Source organism: Podarcis filfolensis (assembly GCF_964270895.1).
Source record: "Podarcis filfolensis genome assembly, chromosome: 6".
NCBI classification, from domain to species: Eukaryota; Metazoa; Chordata; class Lepidosauria; order Squamata; family Lacertidae; genus Podarcis; species Podarcis filfolensis.
In genome coordinates this window covers 72,067,519-72,092,460 of record NC_139609.1, presented here as the reverse complement: position 1 = coordinate 72,092,460, position 24,942 = coordinate 72,067,519, and the positions used below count along the sequence as shown (strand labels likewise).

Sequence of the window (24,942 nt, the reverse complement as noted above, 5' to 3'; positions counted from 1 at the left end):
ATACCTGGAGGTAACTCCTATTTAAATTCAATGAGGCTTACTCCCATGTAACTGTGGGTAGCGTTGTCGCCTAAAGTTAACTTTCATGAGAACTTTAGTTGGTAAGGAAACTGCATGAAGGCATCCAAGATCAAATTGCAGTGTTTTCCTTTCTCTTCTCGCTGTGCGTCTTAAATCTGTAAACCTGGTTTCCTAGTATTCAGTTGTGTTATCCTCAGTAGTGTAATGGGACATGGAAACTTGACACGTAATTCTAAGTATGGGGTGCTTCATTGGACACCAATGCGAAAAACTCAGATGCTGCTGTTGATGAACGGAGGGTATTTTATGCAAATAAACGTTTTTGAACAAATACTGAGTAACTTGGTTTAAAGACCCATTATGGAAAAAATTGTTAAGATAATTTTAAAGGTATTAACCCTGTATCTCATATGTATGACAGAAAATAAAAGGAATTCTAGGGTTTTTGATTTAACCAAGTAATACTATGGGTGAGTAATACACTGAATCAGTCCTGTCTGGTGTTTAAGTAGTCTATGAACTGTGTCCAGTACTCTATGCTGTTGCCCTTTTGTGCTCAGAAAGCATATATGTTACCACCTCTATGAAGGAGGCTCTAGTCAAATAATGTTGTCTATCTTTCATCCTGCATCCGCATGCATTAGAGGATCAGTCTGGAATGGAATGAAAAAAAAGTTGTTTTCAACACTGTTGTCCTTCATTGGATATCAAACATTTCACAGTTGTGTTGCACTGAAAATTGTAAATATCATATATGATGCAAGCTAGCAAATCTTGATGCCAAATAATCCTAGGAGCACTTTGTCTTCCGAGTCTCCTCATGGTGATGCTCCCATATTTTGAAAACATTTTGATCATCAGTGCTTATAGCTCCAGGCAAACATGTTGCTATTTTGGTTTTTTGTTTGGATGAATAATGCGTTGTTACAGGCAAATTCTATCACACACTTTCCACACTCTGGAGTGTTTAATAGATGTTGGTGGCAACATTGTTCCATTTTGCTTTGTAAGATGAAATAAGATGCATGTCCAAGCTTTAAAACCATTTTGAGGTCAGATGATTGCTTTGGAGCCCTTTTTTTAACTTGCTGTATTCATATTCTGTAGCTCTAACTGAAATCCTTGTCTCAGCTTGTAGCTGAGTATGAGAAATCTTCCCAGACAGCACTACGTAGCAGTTTCAGTAGGCAGCTGTCTAATGAGAATGCAAGGAACCTGTTCCCTGAGCAACTAAGCATGTGGGCTGCTGCTAAGCAACAGCCATCTGGAACCCAGTTTGTATTTCTTGGAATGTACCAACCATTTGGTTGGCCAAGAGATAGCATATAGTTGTAGCTGGGAACAAAGACACTTCAAGGGATTTCAGCAGTTTTATGTCATTCTGAAACCCGCAAGAATTGGAAAGCCCAAGTGAAATGGTGCTCATTCCACCAGCCCTAAAACGACATATTTCCTCTTGTCTTTTGAATTCCAAATATCCTGTGTTTCCAAAAGTATGCTTGGCAGTATTTTGTCTTTCAATCGCTTTTCACAAGCTGCTTAGTGACTTTATCATGTTACATTCCTCTGTGTTTAATTCTTTAGGTGACTACAGGGAAGAGTCTAGAAAACTGTTCAAAGTGCATGTCTGTAATGTGCAGTTACATGCCCATTAAAACAAATTTGATGTATGTTTTTCCTAATGCATCTTTCAAACTTTCCTGGAGATACAGGTTTTAGTTAACAAGATGTATCTCTCTACTGCACCCATCTCCTGTTCACTTCCTTATATTTATTAAGTACACATGTACTGAAAAGTAGTATTTTGGAAAAAGGAATGATCCAGTCAGTAACTGTTTAGATTTGTATACAGTATTTAAGGGTGTCTCCATAAGAAGTATCTCTCATTTGCATTTAATAAGCGCCATTCTTAACCGTTGTGAAAACTGGCAATATTTTAGTGCCTCTAACCATCCCCCCCCCCATTATATCCATAAACAGAGAGATTCCTGTATGGAAGCAATTGGTATTTCCCAGAAGCTTTTTGTACTGAATGTTTAAAAGTCAAGTTATTTGGGATGTTGGTTCTCTGCAAGCATAACTTGCATATAACATTCTTGTCTAAACTATTAATAGAATCTTCAAGTGATCTATGAATTGTGCCAGAAACGGAATGTTTGGGCTCTGACTACTGTGCCATGGTATGACCAGGCTCAGAGTTTGATTCCTGCACAACATTTTGTATCTTAATGCCAAGAAACATCTGTTAGCATTCAGATCAGTCTTTGCCAACCTGGTGCCCTCCATGTGTTTTGGACTACAACTCTTATCAGCCCAGCTGTGCTGTAAGAGTTGTAGTTCAAAGCATATGGCAGGCACCAGGTTAGTGAAACCACATTTAGATAGTGTTGGGTCACACAGAACATAAGGCAGCACTTAAATGGGTGGAGGGGAAGGTATGATGAGCACATAGTAGGTAATGTCTGTCTGCTTTCTCCTTATCTATTGCCTTGGAGGAACAGCTCTTGGCATAAGAGCCATGGCTTGCAAACCATTGTGATATGCTGTTGCCTGGCTGAAAAAGCATTTGGCAACAAATCTTTAAAATGGTTGATATGATATTAAGTAAAGCCATTTGGAAATGAACCACTCTGCTCCTATGTATAGCTAAGTGTGATAACTTGTTTCAAAAGAAACATTCATGTACTTTTCTTTGTGGAAGGTGCTGGATGAAGTACAATTGCTATTTCTGATTTTGGGGTGGTGGTGTCTACATTTATTTCTGTAGCTAGGTGACGGCAAGATAATTTCAGTGGGGTGGGAAGAGGAAGGGAAGTCACTGGCAAGAAGCAAATAGCCATCTCCTTTCTTCTTCTTCTTTTTAGAAAGAAAATAAAGGATACATCACAGCTGTTGGTCACTGTAGTCTCATTATTATGTTGCTTATGGTCTCCTTGGAGATAGCAATGTAGCTGTTTATAGGGCTGAGGTTTTCTGTTGCTTTCTTGCTAGTTTCTCATCCCGAGTGACACTGGTAAGTTCCAAGTTTAGGTGAGCCTACATTTTCAATCGCTACAGCTTTGTGGTGCTATGTTCAGAGTTTCTTAACTATCCATGTATCAAGCTGAGTCTTGAGGCAGACCTATCCTATACATTGCCTCTTTTCGTTTTGCTTTGTGTTGTGTGCCTGTATGTTCAGGTTAAGAAAAAACCTTCTTTTGTGTTTTATTTTGGAGTACAAGAGCAAGGTTTGATAGCTTTGTGTGGAAATGCACAGACATTTAGATAGATGTCTTGATAGTTTATAGTACCAAAAGGAAAGCTACAGTGGTGGAGGATAAATAAATCACCAGACTAGCATTCTGAAAGCTGTTGAGCTCCCTTTGGGTCCCTTGCAATACTGCAATTCTGTGATTCTATGAATACTGAAAATAAACCTGTTTTGTCTGAGTTTTCTTAACTAAATGAGAAAAGAGGGAGCTACTCTCAAAAATTTTAACGTTTACACGTGAAGAAACAGGTCGTGTTGGCTTTCAAAATGGTTTGCAGCAAGTTCTTTGTTCATTCTGAAGTTAACTGCAATGCTTTGTTCTTTTTTGCTATGTATATGCCTCTGTAAACAAGATTTGTGAATAACTGTAGGCACTAGTTTAGCCTTTCTGACTTAATGTTTGAGAATGTTTGAGGCAGTGGTATTGCTTGATTCACTCTGGATTTAAAAGCTCCTTTTATGTTGAAGGTTAAATGGCGGTGGTGGCAAAACTTCTTAGAAGCTACTTGCTCTTTATGAAAGTCTAAAAAATTAGTAACTCAAGGAACAGACTCCAAATTCATAATGGCAGGATGAAAGCCCATTACCAGAAAAGGAAGGGGGGAGGATCTGACTCGACCATTGGAATGAAAAAAGTAGACACATAATAGTCTCAGGAATGTCACATTGAGGAAATGACCTTTCAGTCTAATTTCCTACTTAGCTGGATCCCCTAAATTGACTGAGGCAGTAGAAACATTTGTTAGCGTTTGCTTACTGCCAGCCTTTTGCTGTTTAGTGTTATATCTTCAAAAACAGCTGTAGCTCAGGCTTGTGCAGTGTGCAAATGAGGAGTTTGTTGCTTTGATTGGGGGTGCACTAAACATGTTTGAGCATCTTCCATAGGCACATATGTAAAGCATTTCTAATTACTTGGCTGAACGTCTGTAAGATTCTCCTGTCTGAAACTTTGAAGCAGAGAGTCTTAATGTTTTGAATCTAGGGAAATGTTTTGTACTAGTCACATGTAAAGGAGAAATTGGGCTGTAAAAAGATTTGGCTTGTTGCCATTTGGGATATAGTCATAGTCTTAGGTATGCTTGGGAAAGGCTTTTATCTGATGCTTGTCTTTTGTTAGTTGAAACTTGGATTGTACATTAAACCTTGTTATTTAAAAAATATATGAAAACTTTTCCTGGGGCACAAATAAAACACTCAAAAAAATACCTCCCTTTCATGTTCTGTTGTCCAGTGTAGAATGCTTAGAATAGTGCTGGGTAGTGGAAAAATGTGTCTCTGCAGTCAGAATCTGCCATTCATATTTCCTACCCAGATATGTGTTGCTTTAAACTGCACATTTCTAATATGTCTGGCTCACATAGTACCGTAAATTTTTGCTGGAGATTGCTCAACTTACAAAGCTTTCAGTATCTTTGTGTCATTGGGAATGGAGTAGGGGGCATTTACTGCAAAACAATGCTGGTCTATGACTGTTTCAAAACATTCTATAGTATTAGAAGGTTTCTTTCTGCATCTCTGAAGCAAGGATAATTATTATTTATTGTATTAGTTGCTTTATACAAAAAGATGCCGTAAAGCAAATCAGCAACTACATAAAATGAAAAAAGCTAAAATCAGAAATAAATAACCAAGAGAATAATAAAGTTCCTAAAAGTGCTCATCCAACAATACTTTAAAAATAACAAATTCTGCCCCTCCCCACCAAAACATGAGCACCACAATAAAGATCAAAATCGTAGCAAAAGGAAATTTCATCATAACTCCCAATGAAAACTGTTAATGCTGATTTCTTAAAGAATGCAAAAGTCAGTATTTTTTTTTCTTGCAGAGGAAAAAGTTCCCTTGCTGATCTCTCTATAAATTGTAATATCTATCAACTGAGAGTATATGGAATGCAGGGATCTAAAACTTCTCTACTTTCTCCCCAATTATAGGGAAGCAATGGCTAATTAAATTTAATGTGGTTTCCTAGAAACTGACTCGTGCTTTCCTGCTGTTGACTGGACCCATCTGTCTGTAGTTTTTCTTTCTGGAGATTAGGGAAAGGAAGCTCTGGCCTTGATACAAAATTCTTCACCCTTGATAGTTTTTCATGAGCAAAAGCCACATCGGATACAATTACACTCCTTGGTTTTGTACAGGGCATATAATGGGTGATCACTCAAACTGTGGCAAGGAAGGGAAACTTTGCATTTAATTTAACAAAGGCAATGCTGAGTCAGCTCCTTTGGTATTTGCAACATCCGCTTCTGCTGTTTCATGTGAAATGCTAACTTAAACTAGGATTCCAAGTGAGAACCACAGTCTTCAGAACAGCTTGCAGATTGTAAACCTGCTGTAAATTAATAGGGTGGATGCAAAAGGGCTTCCAATATTAGAAAAATAAAATTTTGTGTTTGTTCTTTGAATAACTGTGTTCCAGGTGATGGCTTGGTAGCTTGAATGTCGAAATAATTTCTTATTAATTGTGACACTCCTTCCCAAGGAGAAAATTGTCCTAGCGTAGTCATTCTTTGGGTTCCTTATTGAGCAGAGTTTAAACACTTAGTCCAGAACGAAGAAGCAAGCCCATGAAGGTTAATGGCATATGATTTAAGAATTTTATCTGCTCTCTTCTGCCAAAATTGTTCACTTGCTATCTTAATATGCTGGTGGCATGATTTTTCAGCTGTGGTCTATAATGTTTCCACACTATGCAATGTTTGTTCAGAGTGTTTCTTCAGAGAGCATTTATTCCTATGATTATATAACATTACCCAAAATCACTTTTTCCTTAGCTCACAATGCAAATGATAAAATACTACAAAGACAAAGTATTAAAATCAACAGTCTGCAGCATAAACATTTTCCAACAGAGAGGATAATGGAAACAGTTAACCACTGTTTATGTGCTGTATATTTTTAGTTTAATACTTTAAAATTGGATTTTAAACCCTGGGAGAAAAGTCTTCACCTGCATGCACTTAAAGAAGGTGCCAGATGAGCTTCTGTGGGAAGGGTGTTATAGAACAGGAATCTTAGCACTAAGAAGGCCCATTCCTTCACAGCCACCTGGAGCCGATCTTGAGGTTTCAGTTGCCCAACACTTTAAACTGTGTCTGGACAGACTTGGCAATTGGGGCTGCTAATGAAGCACTAGCATAATATGATCTAATTGTCCAGTTAACAATCATACAGGCCTATTTTGGATCAAGTGCAGTTTCCAAATTATTTTCAAAAGCAGCCCCTTGTATACAACAGAAGCAGCCATTTGTACAACTCACTGCAATATAGATGGGTTGTCAATGTATGGTTAATTGTAGCTACGTTATCTCAATTTACATATGGTAATAGCTGATAAAAGATATTCCAGGCAACAGAGGCCACTCAGGACTCTAATGGCAGTGCTGGATGAATGAGCACCTATAAACTGTGTATCTGATATTCTTTAGCGCGCAGTACAGCCCCCTTCAGAATAGGTCTAAAAGCCATTCACCCAGGTGATGAATCACCCACCAACATTATCTCAATTGTGTCTGGACTGAGTTTCAGTTCATTTGCCTTCATACAGTCCATTACCATGCCCAGGCACTGGTTTAGGACACCAGCAGCTGCACCTGAATTTGAGAAAGCTGGGTGTCATTTGCAAATCTCTGGATAACCTCTCTCAGCAGTTTGTGTAGGTGTTGAACAGCAAGGAGTAGAGAACAGAATCCTGCAGGACACCAAAGTAAACCTGCCAAGGGGTCAATAAATGCTCCTCTAGCACTACCCTCTGGCATCAGTTATCCAAATAGGAATGGGACCTGCCACTAAGTGGTGCTTCCAATGCTCAACTTAAATAGCCTTCCCAGAAAGGTACTGTGGCCAATGCATCAAAAGCCACTTGGAGGTCCAAGGAAATCAACAGTGTTTCATTCCTGCTTTCTCCTTCCTAGAGTGATCAAGGCAGTTTCTCTCCCAAAATCAAACCTGAATCCTTAACTGAGATGGTTGAAGAAAATCAGTTTCATCCAAAAGTAACAAGCTTGTTAGTGACAACTTTCCTGGGCACCTTACCTAGGAAGGGGATGCTAGCCACTGACCTAGGAGCCAATGTGGTATAGTGGTTAGAGTGTTGGGAAACCAGGGTTCAAATCCTCACTCAAGTTTATGAAGCACATTGGGTGACCTTGAGCCACTCGCAGATTTCAAATTTGACTGGGTAATAAGCATACTTCTTGGGTGGGAGTGTTGTGGTGTCATTACTCTGCATAGCTCTTAACTTCTGCTAGTTAGGACAATTTTTAAAAAAAAATATTTATTTCAAATTTCTATATTGGCCTTCCATAAGAAAAGACTTCTCTTCCCAGGTCAGTGTGCATAAAAGGAAAATACAGGAACAATTAAAATGCTGGTAAAGCAAATTGGGACAATCTTTGTTGGCATACGTCTTACCTGGGAGACTATGGAAGAGTGCACCTTTGCGGGTAAAGTCAAACATTTGGAGAGTTTCAGCACCTGCTGTGGTTGTAGAGACAGATATAGAAGAGACATATTTTACTGCAGTTGGAGCAGATAAAGGCTTCTGGTGTTGCTGCTACAGGTTCCAACACCACCACACACCTGTATTCACATGGGGTTTTTTTTGGGGGGGTGTCAATGCAAAATGTACACTGTCCTGATTGAAATGGTCTTTGGCTGGTGGACCATAGCCTGATCCAAGGTGGGTCACAACAGCGGTACAACTATCATGCAAATATATAGTAAAATATAAAGAAATAAGTTCCCAAATGTTATGTTTGGGTTAAAAGTGGACCATGAGTCTAAAATGGTCGAAGATACCTGCTGTAGAGGACATTGAAATCAGCTGAGTAGAGTTCATCGAGCGAATTATGATATCCTGTAAGTAACTGCTCAAAACATCAGCTCCCTCCAGCAGCTTTTCTTTTCCTTTCCGGGCATCCAAGTGAAGCTTCTTTCATCCTGTGTTTAGAGTGACTCATGGTTGGGACAGAGCCAGCTCACTGCTATTATGCATTAAAAGATCACATTGGTGTGTGTTAGCACTGATGGAGGAAGAGCTAGATCAGCAGTGGGGAACAGGATTTGGCCAGTGAGACAGAAGGGCCCCCCACCCCTGTGGCTATTTTGACAAGTGGGTGGCACCATCCACCTGTCAGTCGCATGACATCACCATGATATCAGGTTACCCAACTTAAAATGAAAGAATCAAGAGCACACTCTTAAGCGAGCTCCCAGTTCTTTCCTTTCTTCTTTTCCAGCCCATTTTACTGTAGATGGACAGTATTTTACTTAATTACATTTTTATGCTGCCCTTCCTCTAAAGAGCTCAAGGTGTAGTATGCTGCCTTTTCTTCTTCTTCCCGCCTCCTACTCTACGTTGTTTTCCCAGCCTGATCAACCTCTAAGGAATGTTATGGAGAACAGCTGGTCCGAAAGGCACCCAGTGAACTTCATGGTTGAGAGAGGATTTGAATCTGGGTCTCCTCGCTCCTAGTCCCACTTGTTAAATACTACGCCACACTGGTTTTCTTTACATGCATCCCTCTTCATACAGAAATTACACTTGCACCGCCCACCATCTACTCCAAGGTATAACCTCCACCCCCAAATAATACTGATATGGCATTTCTTCCAAAGTGATGAAAATAGGTGTGTTGATAATAGAAACAAAGATTTACTATGAATATTCCTTAGCTTGCGGCCAACTTCCTTGGGAATAATTCGTAAGTGCTGGCTTGTTTCTCTTTTTTTAAACAATGTCAAATAGACATTCCAGAAAAAGAAATCAAGGTAGCTGAAATAAGAGTTAGCTGTTAAGAAACCTGATATAGGCCCTAGCAACGGGAGAGGCAGAATGTAGGTCAGTGCCTTTTGTAGGCTGATGAAATTATTGTGGGAGCTCCCAGAGGAAAATAAAATATGTTGCCTGTAAAGCTAGAAGAAGAGAAACTCTTATAAGTATTAGAATTTATTGATCTTCTGTTCCAAAAATGAGGAGATGTTGCTAATTGCCTTAAGGTGAAACGTATCCATTATCCAACATTAGTTAGCATAGCAAAATGGAAAAAAATGGATTTAAAGAAACTGACTTGTATTCTGCTGCTTGGGATTGTTGAATCTTCTCATCCATTTGGAAATTATGAGATGGTAGGCTACAGTGGGGGAAGGAAAGGGTTATATAGCAGAATGGATCCAAAGCTGCCCTTTCATTCACAGGACTCCTTCCATGACTGGTGTTTGATCCAGTGGAGGATCAACTAATGGAAGGTGCTAGGTGCTATTTCTCACTGATTTTATCAACACCACCCCTTGAACACACACCCATCTGCTTTGAAAGATTGGTGGACCCTCCAGCACAGCTTAAGAGGTGATGGTGGTGCTGTAATGGAGAGGGTGAATTGTCAGTATAATGCCTCTTTTCCATTTGCATTACAGACACCAGTGGTGCCTTTTACATCAGCACAACTCCACTGACTGGATTTTGGAATCCAACCCAGTATTTCATCTATATATTCCCAGTTTCTTTGCTTCTCACAGACTCTTGTTAGCTATGCTCTGTGCTGTCATCACAATTTCTAGAACTGCTGTCATCACTAATTGGGAATAGAGGTGTCTCGGGCTACATACTGATTGCTATTCCTCCTTTGATGTTGTAGCAACAGAAGCAAACAATTTTTGCAGCTTTGCCCTGTACAAAGGCAAACGTCACCAGTTCTGCATCTCATTTATGTGCTTTGGGGAGCAGTTTTGGTTTTTTTTAAAGGTGCTGCATATTGCAGATAATTAATGAATTTAAAATATATTTAAAGACTTTTCAGCCAGTCTTCTCAGTAGAGGCTCAGGCATTCAAAGGCTGAACAAGCAGAGATCTTTTCATCACTGAAAAAATATGGATTATTCTAAAATGGAATTGATTATCTTAGTCCCCTGTCTAAATTTAGAAAGCTGCAATCATTCCTGTGTTTCATAGTGAGCAATAAAATTCTATTTTGAGAGAGTAGCTATTGCCATAGAAACGTTTATTTAAATCTAAACCCAATTTTGTGTGTGCCTTCCAAAATAGTTTTTAGAAATCATTTTTGATTAATGAATTGTTGTTCTCTAGTACAGATGTACCATACTTGCATTGGGTGTTTCATGGGCAAGGCTCAAATGAATTTCTGCCATGGTGCATGGAAGAACATGGAAAGAGAAACTCAGTGTACATTCAATATAACACTAGCTTGTTTAGACCGCACAACAAACCAGCACACCTTTTAAGCACTTGCCACCTTGTATCCATCTCTGTGGGTGGTTGCTACAAGAACACATTGTATTATAAAGAGGACCTTTGCATTCTAATGTTCTATTAAGTCTCCCAGCCTCTGTACCAGTTGCCTAACAATCTACTTCACTGAAAGATGAATGGAATCAAGAATGCTTAGGGTGCACCCTGTTTGTTTGACTTCCAGGCAGAGCCAAATCTTTGAATAATCTGCATCTGGTTAAAGGGGTACCAAGCCATTGCGGCAAAAAATAGTAAAGTGCCTGCAAGGTGGCATGGGGTTAAAAGGTACATGGGTTTGTTCCAAGCTCAAGCAAGCATTTAGATTCCCTGAAATCAGTCCCATCAGAATGAAGGCTATCATTTTCCTCGAATATGAGCAAATTATCCATGTGAAATGTGACCTTCTTAATAGTCTCTCATTACTTGCACATTATGTTATCTTAACTTGTATTAGCAGGTTTAGCAAAGGGCAGCTCATCACTGGAAATCAAATACCTTATACCAGATTTGTCACTGGTTTGCACACCTGTCAGAAGCAAATCTTGATGGAATTTATTGTCAAGTAGCTGTGTTTAGGATCACAGCCTTAGTGAAACACTGTACAACTCTACAGATGAGGGAATTAAGAGGCAAATATTGCAAAATGGCTTAATATTACCTGTGTGAGTACTGAGGGAATTGCCATTATGGTAATAATTTGCTTGAAATCCATTGTGCAGCAGACTGCAGTGTTTTTGCTGTGTCTAATGGAGAGCAGACATAATTCTTAGGGTGGAACAGACGGGACACTGGAAAAAAGACACCCAGGCCCTTCAAATGGAAAAGTCTAAATTTGGTATTTTTGCAGGTGATATGTTTAGGTCAATGGGTTTCACATTGTTAAATCTGAATATGCCCAAGGGCTACATTTAACTTGTTAAATAGACTTTTGCCAATTCAATCAAGCATGGACCATTTTGTAGAATTAAGTTGGAAGTCCAGCCCTAAAACTCACAACATCCTTCTTGAATATGTCAGATTTTGATATGAACCCAATAAAAAAGTTATTTTGTTTTTTTTATTAATATTTTTATTAATTTTCCAGCATAAATTTATACAAAATTAACCATCCAATACTCACTCAATTATTCTTTTAGACTTCCATCAGCATGTCTGACAATTCTCCGTATTATCTCTTTATCTCACATTTCTCAATTTTATATTGCATTTTACCAATCTTAATCATAACATATTTTTTAAGCAATATTTCTATCAATGTTTTTCACAGAGCTTCTTGAAAACCAACAATTAGCAATTGATCATCACAAACAGTTTTGATATACTCTGTAAATTTCTTCCAGTCCTCAGTGAATTTCTGGTCTCTTTGATTCCTGATTCTCCCCGTTAGTCTGTCCATTTCTGCGTATTCCATCAATTTCATTCTCCATTCTTCTCTCGTGGGCATTTCTTCCTGTTTCCACTTCTGCGCCAGCAAAATTCTGGCTGCTGTAACTGCATACAAAACTAATTTCACATCTTTTTTACTAATTTCATTACCCAATATACAATAATGTATGCCCAATGTGTTCCCTGAGAAATTATTCTGGAATGTCATACATCCTGAAATTTACATTTTCGCCTTTTGAAGTACCATATAACCCAAATGTATTAGAGTTTATTTTGTAGCCGTGTTTGTTCTTGTATCTACGATCGTCTTTAAACTAGATAGTTTGTTTCCTTTCAGTGTGGCTTTTTGGGGAGAGGTGAGTGGGTCCTCTGTAAAATAGTGTAAAATAGTACATGGCTTTGTAAACTATGCACATGTGGAGACAGAATGTCTTGAAATTCTTGTGTCTCAAGTGTAATGCAAGATACAGAGTTCATTATCAAACTGCAATACCCTTTTGGATTGAGGAATTTTACAAAGTCAACTGCATGTTATCAAACTGCTGTTAGGAGATATCAGTAAATTAGCTTTTGCAAGATGTCCATGTTATCATTCTACATACTACACAGGAGTAATGAGTAGCTTGTGCTTTCTTGGTTTGCATTTTGTGTGTGATGGTGACTGCTTAAGATTAAACTATTAATCTATCCCTATGGTTATTTGGATTGCTCTTTTTGAATTCCTCTTTCCCCCATTTGCAACATGTATCTATCCCTCCTTTATAAAGGATGAGAGTGTAGACACTACCTAGTGAACTCAACTGGTATCATAATTAATCATCCAATAATGCTGGAATAGTCAACCATGTATTGATTTTATCCCACTTCCACCATGGGACTAGATTGGTTTAAAACGCAGGTATTCTACTTTTTAATATATTGGTGATCCACCATTACAAACTCAAAGGGTTTGTGATACTGGGTAGAACAGAATAATGCAAATCAGCAATTGTTTTGAAACAATTATGGTTCCTTATTTGTTCATTCATTGCACTGAGCATCACACATAACTGTGTCTGTCTTCCTGGATTGTGAGTGACTGAGTTCTTGCCCAAGTAAACAAATGTTCCTCAATAAGCTGACTGATGCTCTTGGCTCCAGATAAAAAGCCCATTTCTTTCTCTGCAGCATTGTTCTTGCCATGCTTTGCAACAAACGAGTCTTTTAGATTTAAAGTCAAGTTCTACTGCCAGTTTGTTCTCTGCTACAGTAAAACACTTCAAAAAATAACCGTGCAAATATAACTTTGGTTATGGTTGTTGTTTAAAAAAGGTGTGTGGTACATACATACTAGTTCTGCATTCTTGTGCTGACTTGTTTAATATGAAGTCGCTGCTATTTAAAGATTAAACCATTTTTTTAACATCTTCACACACAAATTCAAATAATCTTGGCCAGCTGCCAGCAAGCTTTTGAATGTTGGCCAAGACTGGAGGCAACCAAGAATGCCTGGAAATAATTAATCGAAATAGATGGTACCAACTTCTGAAATGCTATTTTCTGAAAATAGCTGTTGCCAGAAAAATGACAGATAGCTAAGCAGCATATATATCAAAAGTAAGCAACCTGTTTATATAGGTTTAAAAGAAATTTCATTTGACTGGAATAAGTCTAGTGTTGTGCTTGTCTAAACTTAAGAGAAAGTAAGAATTCAGAATTACTAATTCTTCATGTCTGTAGCTTCTGACATTATGGCCCCAAGTGCTGATGAAGGAAATCTGTGAGTTTTAAACGTCCCATGAGCCTGTAATGTTTCACCCAGTTCTTGTCAGCTAAAAGTACACTTCATATTGCAAAATAGATCACCTGCTTTGCATGCAAAATATCCCAGGTTTGATGCTGCAGCTCCAGCTCCTGGATATTGGGTAGGAAGACTCCACATGACCTTTACCTAAGAAGTTGGAATGCCGCTACCCAAAAGAAAGCTAGATGGACTGTTACTGCATGCAGTAGACCAAAGGTTTACTCAATAACTGACTTCTTGTGGTGATACCTTCTGGAACTTAGAGATGAAATAGAGGATAAGACAGGTGCTCCTCTGAGCTACTAAATGCTAGAGAATAGCTAACAAATAAAACTAATTAGTATGGTATGAACAAACTGTATGTATGTATGTACAAACTGTAGGGGTGATTATTTCCGAGGCTTCAGTTTGAACACCATATTTTACCAGACTCTTGTGTATTGAGCTAAACACTTGCTAGACATTAATGTTTTGATGAAAAGTTTGAGATGCTTTTCTTGCTGTTCTGTCACAGGTTTGTGGCCTCATGTCCTCTGGGGCTCTGAAGCAGATTATTCTGAGGAATAGATAGATGGCTCTGTGAGGAGAGGAAGGGCAATCACTTCTGGCTTCCTAATTTTAGTATTTTTCCTCTTTAGGTGCTCATTTGGGGCTTAAAGAGCAGGAATGATTGGGAGGCTATTTATGTTAACATCCCAGGAAGGAGAAATATTTCCAATGCAGATGAGTTGTGTATGCTTTACATCCATAACAAAACTATCAAAAGCCATTTTCCAATGTGAGAATTCCTTTTTGAGGTGTATTTCCCTCCTCCTCTTCTAGTTTATATTCAATACCATTCACAAACAGTATTTATTCAGAGTTAATTATGAGGAGGAAAATCAGTATTCATTATGTAATCTGCCTGGGAAAGTCCTTGTAATAAGTGCCCTTTGAGTAATGCAAGGTCACTTTTTAATGAATGCTGAAAACAGACCAGGGAAAAGATGAGGGCTTCAAATAGGTGTGGCCTGCAACAAAATATTGCAGTGTGTGTTCTTTTCACAGGTGTGTCCTGTTCAGAACTCCTTCTGGGCAGCCATGGCTGCACCCAGCAAATAATTCTGTTCTTTCCTTTCCACCTTTGCTTTTACAACGGACACGTGTAACATTCTGTGGCTACTGAGCATGCTCATTGGACTGGCTTTGGGTGGGGGCAGAATTGGTCAATAAATTTAATGTATGTCTTGGGGTTCCCCCAGGTATACAGTTTACTCCCTCTTGTTTCTCTGTAGTCCTGTTTTGACTCTGTTTCTGTCAGCACTGACTGCTTTAATTAACTGTTAAGAGGGAGAATCAGGATGCAATGCACATAGTTCAGTGGACTGAAGCACAGAGTGTACAACTGCCTACACTCAAACCTTTCTTACAAACAATATCAAGTATGTTCTCCTTTTATTCATCTCTGTCTTTGGGGCTAGTATTTCATATCAACTGGATTAGGAGGTTGTGTTTGGACATAATGATAAATTATGGGCTATTGTTGAAAAGGCAAGGCTTGTGCTTGAATGATCCGCCTCTCCTATTTTTTCTCCAGTGTAGCCAAAGAAGGAAACTATTTTCATCTGATCATAGTTTAGCCTTACGTCTGAACCTGGAAAAACTATGGTTAATCTTAACTGTGGCTTATTGAAACAAGTCAGCAACAACAAAAACCATAGGTTAGCTGCCTTCAGACATAATTATACATAATGAGTTGGCCACTGAGTGGCTGAAGAGTTGTGAAGTAAACAAGCAAAACAGTAGCTTATCCTACATTTTTCTATATAAAATGCTTGAGCTGACTTACAAAGTAAGATTAAAATAATTTCAAATACACATAGCCTGTTTAAAATATACAAAAGACATATTTGAAACCATAAAATTTTAAAATAAAAGAAGCTGGTTCACAATAAAAACAGGTTTTCATGCTTAAAATATATAGGTAATTTTAATATAGTCCCTAGATAGGAGTAAAGACTTTTATTGTTAGCTTAACTTTATATGCCAACTATTCCGTAGCTGTTGCCAAAGGAAGTTGGAATCCACTTTATAAGCTCTTGCAGCGACACCCACCCACAAGTATGCACTAAACTCTCAAGTTTCAGCACGTGTGCATCACTTTTCAGTTAGCTTAGATCCAGGTCCATGTAAAATTGGCTGAATATGGATGTGTCGGTGGCTTGCTTGCTTTATTTATTTATTTATTTTTAAGTCCATCTTATTTGGGAGATCGCGTTCCGACAGGAGCTGCCTTTTTATAGAAAAAAAAATGAATTATTGTGACACCTTCAAACTAGGAATTTTTTTAAGTATAAGCTTTCAAGAACTATAATCCACTTCATCAGCTGTATATACCAGAGATTCTGTAGTTACTGCTAAAGAAAGCTGGCACCTGACGAAGTTGACTCCAGCCCACAAAAGCTTGGGCCTCATCAAAATGGCTTCGAGTTGCATTCATTGTAGCTCTGTGGTGAGCTTTCCATCACTGAAAGGGTTTCTCCTTGCACAATGGACGCTTCACCCCCTCTCTTCACCCATGTGCCCCCTAAATCTGTTTTAAAGGTTCCCTCAACCCTCTGGAGCAAATTTGAGAAGGTCATGCAGAGAGAGAATAACTCCACCCATGTACTTCCAGTACAGGGTCATGTGACACTCTGAGCTAACATCCGGTGCTCAGAGCACATAATAGACTGTCCCTGGTTCCCACGGTACAGTCCCATAACATAAACATCCTGTTTGGCTTTCCAGCCATCTGGAGCACTCAGCGGCATTGCTCCTTTTTCGTAACAGCATGCAGGAGGGAGGAGAGGGAGGAAAGTCCCATTGAGTAAATGGAAGTCATTCCGCTCACACAATTAGGCTCTTTTGTCTTTAAGCTGCTACAAAATGCTTCGTTATTTACTGAAACTATATGGCAAGTTTATTTTATGAAGTTTAAGTTCCACATCAAGAAAGTTGTGGAATGCCCTGTTGTTCTAGCTCCAGAATTTGAGTGGCTATTAGTAAGCCTGGAGCTTTATTTCTCAAAAATACTGTTTTTCAACAAAAGTGAGCATGGCTGGTGTCTCACAGCATCTTTCTGTGGCATTTCTCATTTTCTAGGTCCAAGTACCAGGTTGGTCAAGATACTGAAACTTTCCACTGATGGGTTCAAACACCAAGAGGTGGTTTTATCAGGACCTTCTATATAAAGCAAAATTGCAGGCTTCCACCCCACTACTGTGTAGCCCCTTTCAAGTGTGGCTTGCTTTATAGCTTTTTGGAGGGTTCTTCCTCACTTTTTCCATTATCTTCCAGTCTGTGTTATGGTGTTCCTCTTGAATTTCACAGCAGGGTAGTGCTGGCTATTAATGTGCTTTGGGCTGCTCCGTGCATAGGCTGACCTATTCTGCATCTATGCTTGTTAGCTTCTCTAAACATTGTTACCAATTTGCTTTTCCTCTCAACTCACTGGGTTTTTGCTGCTTTCTCTTCCATCTTCTGCTTCTCTTCTCTCCCTCCACACTTTCTCGCTGCCGCTGTCGCAGGTTCGGCATGCCTAGTGGGCTATAAAAAGACACCGCCACCAGTCCCACCTCGGACCACCTCAAAGCCGTTCATCTCTGTCACCGTGCAGAGCAGCACTGAATCGGCACAAGACAACTACCTGGACAACCAGGACCACAAGAGCGAGGTCAACAGCCAGTCGGGACTGAGCAATTCCTCGGATAGCTTAGACAGCACCAGACCACCCAGCGTGACAAGAGGGAGCATTGTGCCTCCAGCCAGGGAGCCTCCCGAGTTACCCCAGAAAAATGCAACCTTGAAGAGCGACAAGGGGACCCTGACAAGTGAGGAGCCAAAGGTGGAGAATATCCCCAAAAGGAAGCTGTCATCTATAGGAATACAAGTATGGAATTGTTTGTTCTCATTAGCACTAGAAGATGTTCTTAATGTAACCATTTTTACATGTGCATCCTTGTTTCACTGCTCTGGCATCTGTGCCCGCTTGGTGTGCCTCTGCTGAACTTTGACTTTATAAAAGTCCAGGGGCACTTGAGAAGAAATCAATCAAGGCATATATAGCGAACAGGCCTGTAGGGAAATTCTTCTTTGATAACCCCCACGTATTGGTAGCACCCCGAGTCCACTTGTTGACGCCCATAAGAGAGAGGTGTTTACAGGGCAGACATGCTAAAGAATCACAGGGTTCAGCCCTATCCTAAGACGTGCATTGTGCAATTGAATCGACTCAGTTCTAAATCAAGAGAAGTTTACCTTGTTAAGAAAAATCAATTTCCTATATGCCACACACAGTGTAGTAAACCTTGGCTGTTAGTCAGTAAGATTTCGACTTTTGCATGGCAGATGTTCTGACTGCAGAATTCTGCAAAAACACATGCAAGTTCAAATATTGTGGAAGTGGCATACTAAGTACTTAAACATACATTTTCATTGGCTTTCTGTCAAATAATGATTCTTTGGTTCCTGGATTTCCTGTAAATTCACAGGGAATCTAATGGCATTGTTAAAGGTCAGGAATGCATGCACTGCTGTACATGATGCAGAAAAGAAAGCTACTTTGGGGAACATTTAAATAATAAGTAATGTTCTGCCTTCTGCTGTCAGATTTCCAGAACAGCTATGCATTCCTTCCTTACTGGAAGCTTTGCAGTTGCTTCCCATGCTGAGCCAAAGACTTGTGCTCACCCAAGTAAGAAAGTACCTGAGTGCAAATCCAATTGTTGTTAGCAGGAACAGATTAACTTCGACAAATACATGTTCTTTACTGCACAAAACCTTTTGTGTGTTGGTCTTCGAACTATGAGTATTTCTAGACTACCCAACTTATTTATTCAGAATATTTATCAACTGCTTAATAAATAAAACAACAACTATAGCAGTGTACAACAAGATACAAATATGAAATCTTACACAGCAAAAAATACAAATAAAACAGATCTGGCAGAATTACACAGTGGCCAGCGACATGTTAGAAACGTCCAGGGTAAATGGAAACGTTATAAGCAGAGGCTGAAAACACAGTTTGTGCATGTCTCATTACAGGAGGAAAGAGTATTCTTTTTAAAATACGTTTCCCATAGAGTAGATGCTTCTTAAAGCAGAGAAAGCATACAGTTGTTCACTTGTTCCAAAGGATCCAGGCACATTACCTCCAGGCTTATTTATTCATGAGATAATTTGTACCCTGCTTCATCCACCTAAAAGGAGCCTTCAAGAGAAGGTTAACAATAGTATTAAAATAAAAAAGCAAATATTAAAACGCAAGCATGAAACAACAGTGAATGAAAACACAGGTTCAGTCCCTGTACGGGACAGCTGGATATTGCTGCATTGCAGAGGGTTAGGCTAGATGATCCACAGGGGCCCTTCCAACTCCACAAATCGATGACATTTCACCAAATCTAGCAGCAGAAAGACAAGTTAGTGCTTCTGTTGTGAAGTTACTGAGATGTTGCTTGTGAAGATACTGGTATCACAGGCACCCATTGGACATAATAGAACTGTCCTATGTCCCCACTCCATTTTATGTTAACACTTAGTTGGCTTTTTAACGGATAATTTAAAATAGCTTATGTAATAGTACAATTGCTGAATCACAACTGCAGAAGCACTTGTGTAGTTCTTTACAACAGGGCTCTAGCAAAGTTGCTTCTTTCCCACACTCTGTAAAACACTCCACCATTGTTATTAGTTACCTGCACCTTTTCTTCACATTTCACGTTGGAAGCTTGAAACTGTGTACTTCCTCTATCCTGCATCAGTCACATCCCTCTGAGATATACTGTACCAACTCTCCTCTCTATCCTGCCCTCTGCCTATTACAGTGCACATGGGAATACAGTTTTGTGCTCCTAGAAGTGCACTGGCACAAATATAAGCACTAAAGGAAAACTGTGTTGCATTAAGATAGCCAAAGGTTATGCAAATTCATATTGGCTAAAGCTGCTGGCATCTTTGAAGCTAGGAAGTTATCTCCGCCTACAAGGCATAACACCAGTCTGTGCTATACTGTCTTTTTCACACTTTATTTGCATTGCTTTGCCTGCTGGGAGCTTTGATGCAATCACTTCGCCTTCACCAAAAGCTCTTTAAGCGGAGCTATAAATCGTTGCATTGCTGAGGTCTACATCAGTTCTACCTTGACATTGATTCTTCTTTATGCAAGCAATAACTTGTGTTCCCTCTGGGTTGCTTGTTTTTTCCCATCCCATTCCCAAATACTTGGTGAATAGATGGGGAATTACAGAGAAATGCTATCTTTAAAATGTCCTTTTAAGAGCAGCTGTAAGTATAATATCAAAATATTGAAACCTTTCCTTTATTATACTCCAGCCACTTAAAACAGTCTAAATAATATGCAACAGAAGGATAGGATAAATATGGCATCTTCGTGCCTTCTTATAGCAAGTTCACCTGGCATCTATACAAGAACATTAGTGGTTCTTGTTTTTATCCATAAGCTGCCTTGAGTTCCATCAGGGAAGAAGGCAGGGTATGAATAAACAAATAACTGTGTAATAAAGCCAATATTCCTATTCAGAGTTCTGTTTTGCCCCATCCCAGTGCTTCTAAACTTCCCTCTAGGATCATCTCACCAAGAAAGTATAAGAATTTATTTTAAAAAATTTAAAGCAGTTTAAAATTTCACATCACAGATGCATAACTATTCAGTTAAAAATCCCTTACTAAACAAAAATCTACTGCGAATGGCAACAGCCTTGAAATTAGCTTTAGATAGGATGGCAATGGCCTGGTTTATGGTGCCAGCAGCCTCGTTTCCCTCCCTCTCTCTCTCCCCATCTCCATAGCGAAAAAGGAAGAAAAGAAAATGTGCTGCCTTTTGATGTGTGGTGTCTGCATGACCAGTGCATGTGTGTGTGTGTGTGTGTGTGTGTGTGTGTGTGTGTTTGCGTGCGTGCATGCCTCCTTCCTTCAAATGTGAATTCTAGCAGCAAGTTTTTGTGTTTTTGTTTTTTTTGTTTGTATCTTTTTGTTAATAAGGTTGACTGCCTTCAGCCAGTGGCAAAAGAGGAGCCCCCTCCATCAGCCACCAAATTCCAGTCCATCGGGGTACAGGTAGAGGACGAGTGGCGGTAAGTGGAAGACGCAGGCTTTTTTGAAAAAAAACCTCGTCCAGCTGCAGTTTCCCATTTTATAGTTTAGTTCCCTCTTTATTTTTTCCTGCCTCAAATCACTGAGCATTGATGGGTTGCAGAACCTCTCCCAGTAGTAGCATGTTGGCTTAGTAATGTAGGTGAATCATTGGAAACCTGGAATAAAAAAATAAAATAAAAATAGAACTGGAAATGTAATTATAGATGTGTGCCAGTCTTTTTGTTTGGATGGCCTATTGCAGTGAGCAGGCAACCTTATAATTTTGTCTGTCTGCATGTGTGCGTGTGTGTCTGTGTGCAGAGAGGAACGGGGCAAGGAAACGCAGCTCAGCTGCAGGTGCCCCGAACAGATGCAGATCGTTGTGTCTGTGTGCCAAGTAACGAATCGGCCCTCCCCAAGGGCTGCTTCCTCTGATTCTCTCTCTTTCCCTCCTTCTCTTTGTAGCAACAGCCACTCTCACAGCATGTCAGCCAAGCAGGATACAGATTCTGATTCACAAGAACCGAACAACTCTACCTGTAAATCACCTGAGAGAAGCCTTGCTGATTGCCCCCCATGCAACAACTCCAACAGCCTTGATGCCAGTACGAGGCAAACAGCCATGCCCTCCCAGATCAAGAGAAACCTCTCCTATGGAGATAGCAATGACCCAGCCCTAGAGCCTTCCTCTCTTCCTCCTCCGGACCCCTGGCTTGAAACATCCACCAACACTCCATCAGAACCAACACAGCCGGGAGCTTGCCGAAGGGACGGGTATTGGTTTCAGAAGCTGCTGCAGGCAGAGACTGAAAGGTTAGAAGGATGGTGTCGTCAGATGGACCAAGAGACCAAAGAGAATAATCTCTCTGAAGAAGGTTGGTATGGATAATAAACTGACTCTGGTGGTAAAGGAGATTTCAGTCTGAAATGGTGAAATCTTTTCCTGGCACAGTGTTCATGAATGAGTGTGAGGCTGGGCCCAAATAGCAACTTACTGAAAGGAACACTTCGTATTTTTTTACTGTGGATCTTGTAGAGAAAGGAAGTGGAGAGCCTTGTTCGAATTCTTTTTTTCTTCAATATTGTAGGGACAGTGGCAACAATCCATAGTTTCTTCCGATGTGTTTTCCACTTCATTGTTTTCAGTGCTACTATGGAGAGAATCTGCTATCTAATTTTCCTTGAGATCACGTTTAGCTATGTCACTCCATTCCCTATTCTGAGGAAATTAAAGTGTAAATGGAGCCTGAATGAGAGTGCTCTCTTGAGACCTTTAAATGTAGCTGAAGAGTGGGTAGACAGAGGACTTCAGCGCCATTTTTTTGGAACACATCAGGGATGTATTCAAAAACTCCACGTTTTTATGTGTGACTTAAAAAAACCAACTAAAACACTGCACCTGGTAAAACTGAAATGAAGTCAGTGTTAGGTGGAGATAGGCTAGCAAATAGAAAGCTGTTGCTCACAAATCTGTGATGAGGGTAAATTGCGCTCAGAGATCTTGGGCTCTTTGATGGCGTTGTGTCCTCAAATGCTATGGAGGGGCCTTTGGGAGAATATTAAATAAGGCTTCTCGCTATCCCTGCTAGACTTCACTAGCACTGTATTACAAACAAAGAAACTGGCAGCAGTATGGCTGTCTGCCATTCCCGATGGTGGCTGCTGTACAGGGTATTGCTGTTGGCAGTAGAACAAGGGCTAACAAAACATGCCCTCACAAAGGAGCCATGAGTCATTTCTAATGGCTTGTCATTAATGGCTCCGAATGAAAAACACTTTGGTTACTGAAGGGAAAGGAAGATAAATCTGAAGGACAAAGGGAGCCACTCTCACCTCAAATATCCTTATATATTCTGTTTTCCAAAGCACTTCATCTTCTAAAATATACCTTTCTAATTCAGTCTTAGGCAAAGTCCTCAGTGCAGTGGGCAGTGCACAATTACTAATGTCACAGAAGTTCCAGCAATTCCGTGGCCTCTGTGACCAAAACTTGGTGAGTGTGGAAATCTCTGTAATTGCTATAAACTGTGTCTAAGCGGGGGGAATATTTGGTCACTTATTAGGCTTTTGCCTAGGAAGTAAAAAATGTGGCAGTGTGCCTACAGTTCTCTTCTGCCAAGTACTTCAGTGCAGTTTTTTAACTCAGCCATGTTCCCATCCCAGAGACACCCCTGGATGAGTTGTCTCTTCCCCAGTACCAATCCACATACAACCATAGTGTTAAATGGGATTTTTTAAAAAAAAAACAAAACTTAAAACCATATGGTAATGTAGATCAAAGAGGATATGTGAGGACATAGCTGTGATTGAGGCAGCCACAGATTTGACCAAGTAAACCAGGAGAAACAAATTACCGTATTTTTCGCCCTATAGGATGCACCTAGTTTTTTTTTGGGGGGGGGGATAAAGAAAAAAAATTATTTCCCCCCCCCCAGGCACGGGGCTAGCGCAGGGGAAGCCCGAGCTTCCCCCGACCCCAGCCCCCAGAACAGCCTGCTATCCGCAAGCCTAGGGAGCCACGCCGGCTTCAGGAAGCTCTGCGCAACCCTCCGGAGCCCAGCGTGGCTTGGCGCCGGGCTCCAGAGGGTTGCGCAGAGCTTCATGAAGCCTGGAGAGCGAGAGCCTCGCGCTCTCCAGGCTTCAGCGAAAGCCTGTATTCGCCCCATAGGACGCACACACATTTCCCCTTCATTTTTGGAGGGGAAAAAGTGCGTCCTATAGGGCGAAAAATACGGTATGTTAAATTGTACTTGAAAAGTATACGGATCTGCAGCAGGCAATTAAGAGTTTTCAATGTTGCAGTGCAGCGGAGGGGCGGGGGGAGAGAGAAGATAAGTTTCCGGCTTTAGTGCTATGTTGAATGCAGTCAGGAGATTCAGATGTTTCCACATGAACTTAAAAACGACCTTCAAGTCTCATCTTCAACATTAACTCTGAATTAACTCACATTCTCTTTCTGTCAGAACCCCAATTCCAATCCCAGGCCCACAGCACAAGACCTTGCTGGTTTTTGGGATCTCTTACAATTGTCCATCGAAGACATCAGCATGAAATTTGATGAGCTGTACCACCTAAAGGCTAATGGCTGGCAGTTAACGGAGCCACCGGAGAAGAAGGTGAGCATGGAGCATTATAAAGAAATGGTGCTTAGCAGCACAAGTCCAGTGGGAGCATTTGAAAAGAGAAGAAAAGTGGCTTGGTCTGTGCTAGGTAGCTTAACTTACAGCATAATCCTAAGAGGTTTCTTGGAAGTTAAACCTGCTGCTCTAACCAATGGGATTTGCTTCCAGTAAATGTGCCTGATCAGTTTTTGTTTGATTTATTGTTTGATTTTCAAAATTCACACACACACACACACACACACACACACATTGCACATGCTTCCAAGGCACTTTACAAAAATGAGACCAAATACAAATAATAATAATGTTGCATATATTGGGGTCCTCAGGCATCTTGCAAAATTTAGAGGTGGTTGTAGAAAGTTTTGATATAGTCCCTGTTTGCTGTTAAAAACACGGACTGCAGGAGTCTGTGTTTTCCCCTGACAAGGGGAAAAAATAGTAGAAAGTGTTTAGACCATTCTGAAATAGTATAAGAAAATTGGTGTAAAAATGCTAGATTAAAAGTCAGATCCTCCTGTCCAAATCTCCCTCCCCATGTTTCCCATCTCACTTCTGATCTGTGCTCCTATAGGGTGCATAAGGAATAATTGTAGCACTAGTGAATGATATAAATTGATGCTGCTTTACTGCAAATAGTCTATTTAAGTCCCAACTGTATTTTCTCACAGTTGTGAGTCAAGGGAACCTTACTTTGTGAATTCCAGTGGTTCTAATACCAATACTGAATGTGTTCACATTACTTAAAGGTAAAGGGACCCCTGACCGTTAGGTCCAGTCATGGCGAACTCTGGGGTTGTGGCGCTCATCTAGCTTTACTGGCCGAGGGAGCTGGCGTACAGCTTCCGGGTCATGTGGCCAGCATGACTAAGCCACTTCTGGCGAACCAGAGCAGCGCACGGAAACTCCGTTTACCTTCCCACTGGAGTGGTACCTATTTATCTACTTGCACTTTGACGTGCTTTCAAACTGCTAGGTTGGTAGGAGCAGGGACCGAGCAACGGGAGCT

At 40.2% G+C, this 24,942-nt stretch overlaps 1 protein-coding gene across 18 annotated transcripts in view; it reads left to right on the top strand.

Annotated features, from left to right (window-relative positions):
• The window catches only part of DLGAP4 (DLG associated protein 4), a 334,263-nt gene that overhangs the window by 305,663 nt on the left and 3,658 nt on the right, over positions 1 to 24,942 (top strand). For 9 of the 18 annotated variants that reach the window (XM_083618458.1, XM_083618469.1, XM_083618468.1 and 6 more), the window contains 5 exons: positions 17,241 to 17,602; positions 20,719 to 20,810; positions 21,277 to 21,686; positions 22,713 to 22,804; positions 23,775 to 23,927. In XM_083618458.1, the coding sequence (XP_083474584.1) occupies positions 17,241 to 17,602; positions 20,719 to 20,810; positions 21,277 to 21,686; positions 22,713 to 22,804; positions 23,775 to 23,927 (1,109 nt within the window). Of the gene's footprint in view, positions 1 to 2,961; positions 3,035 to 16,815; positions 16,878 to 17,240; positions 17,603 to 20,718; positions 20,811 to 21,276; positions 21,687 to 22,712; positions 22,805 to 23,774; positions 23,928 to 24,942 lie in introns of those variants that run through there. The other 9 variants (XM_083618467.1, XM_083618465.1, XM_083618466.1 and 6 more) reach the window with 4 other exon arrangements.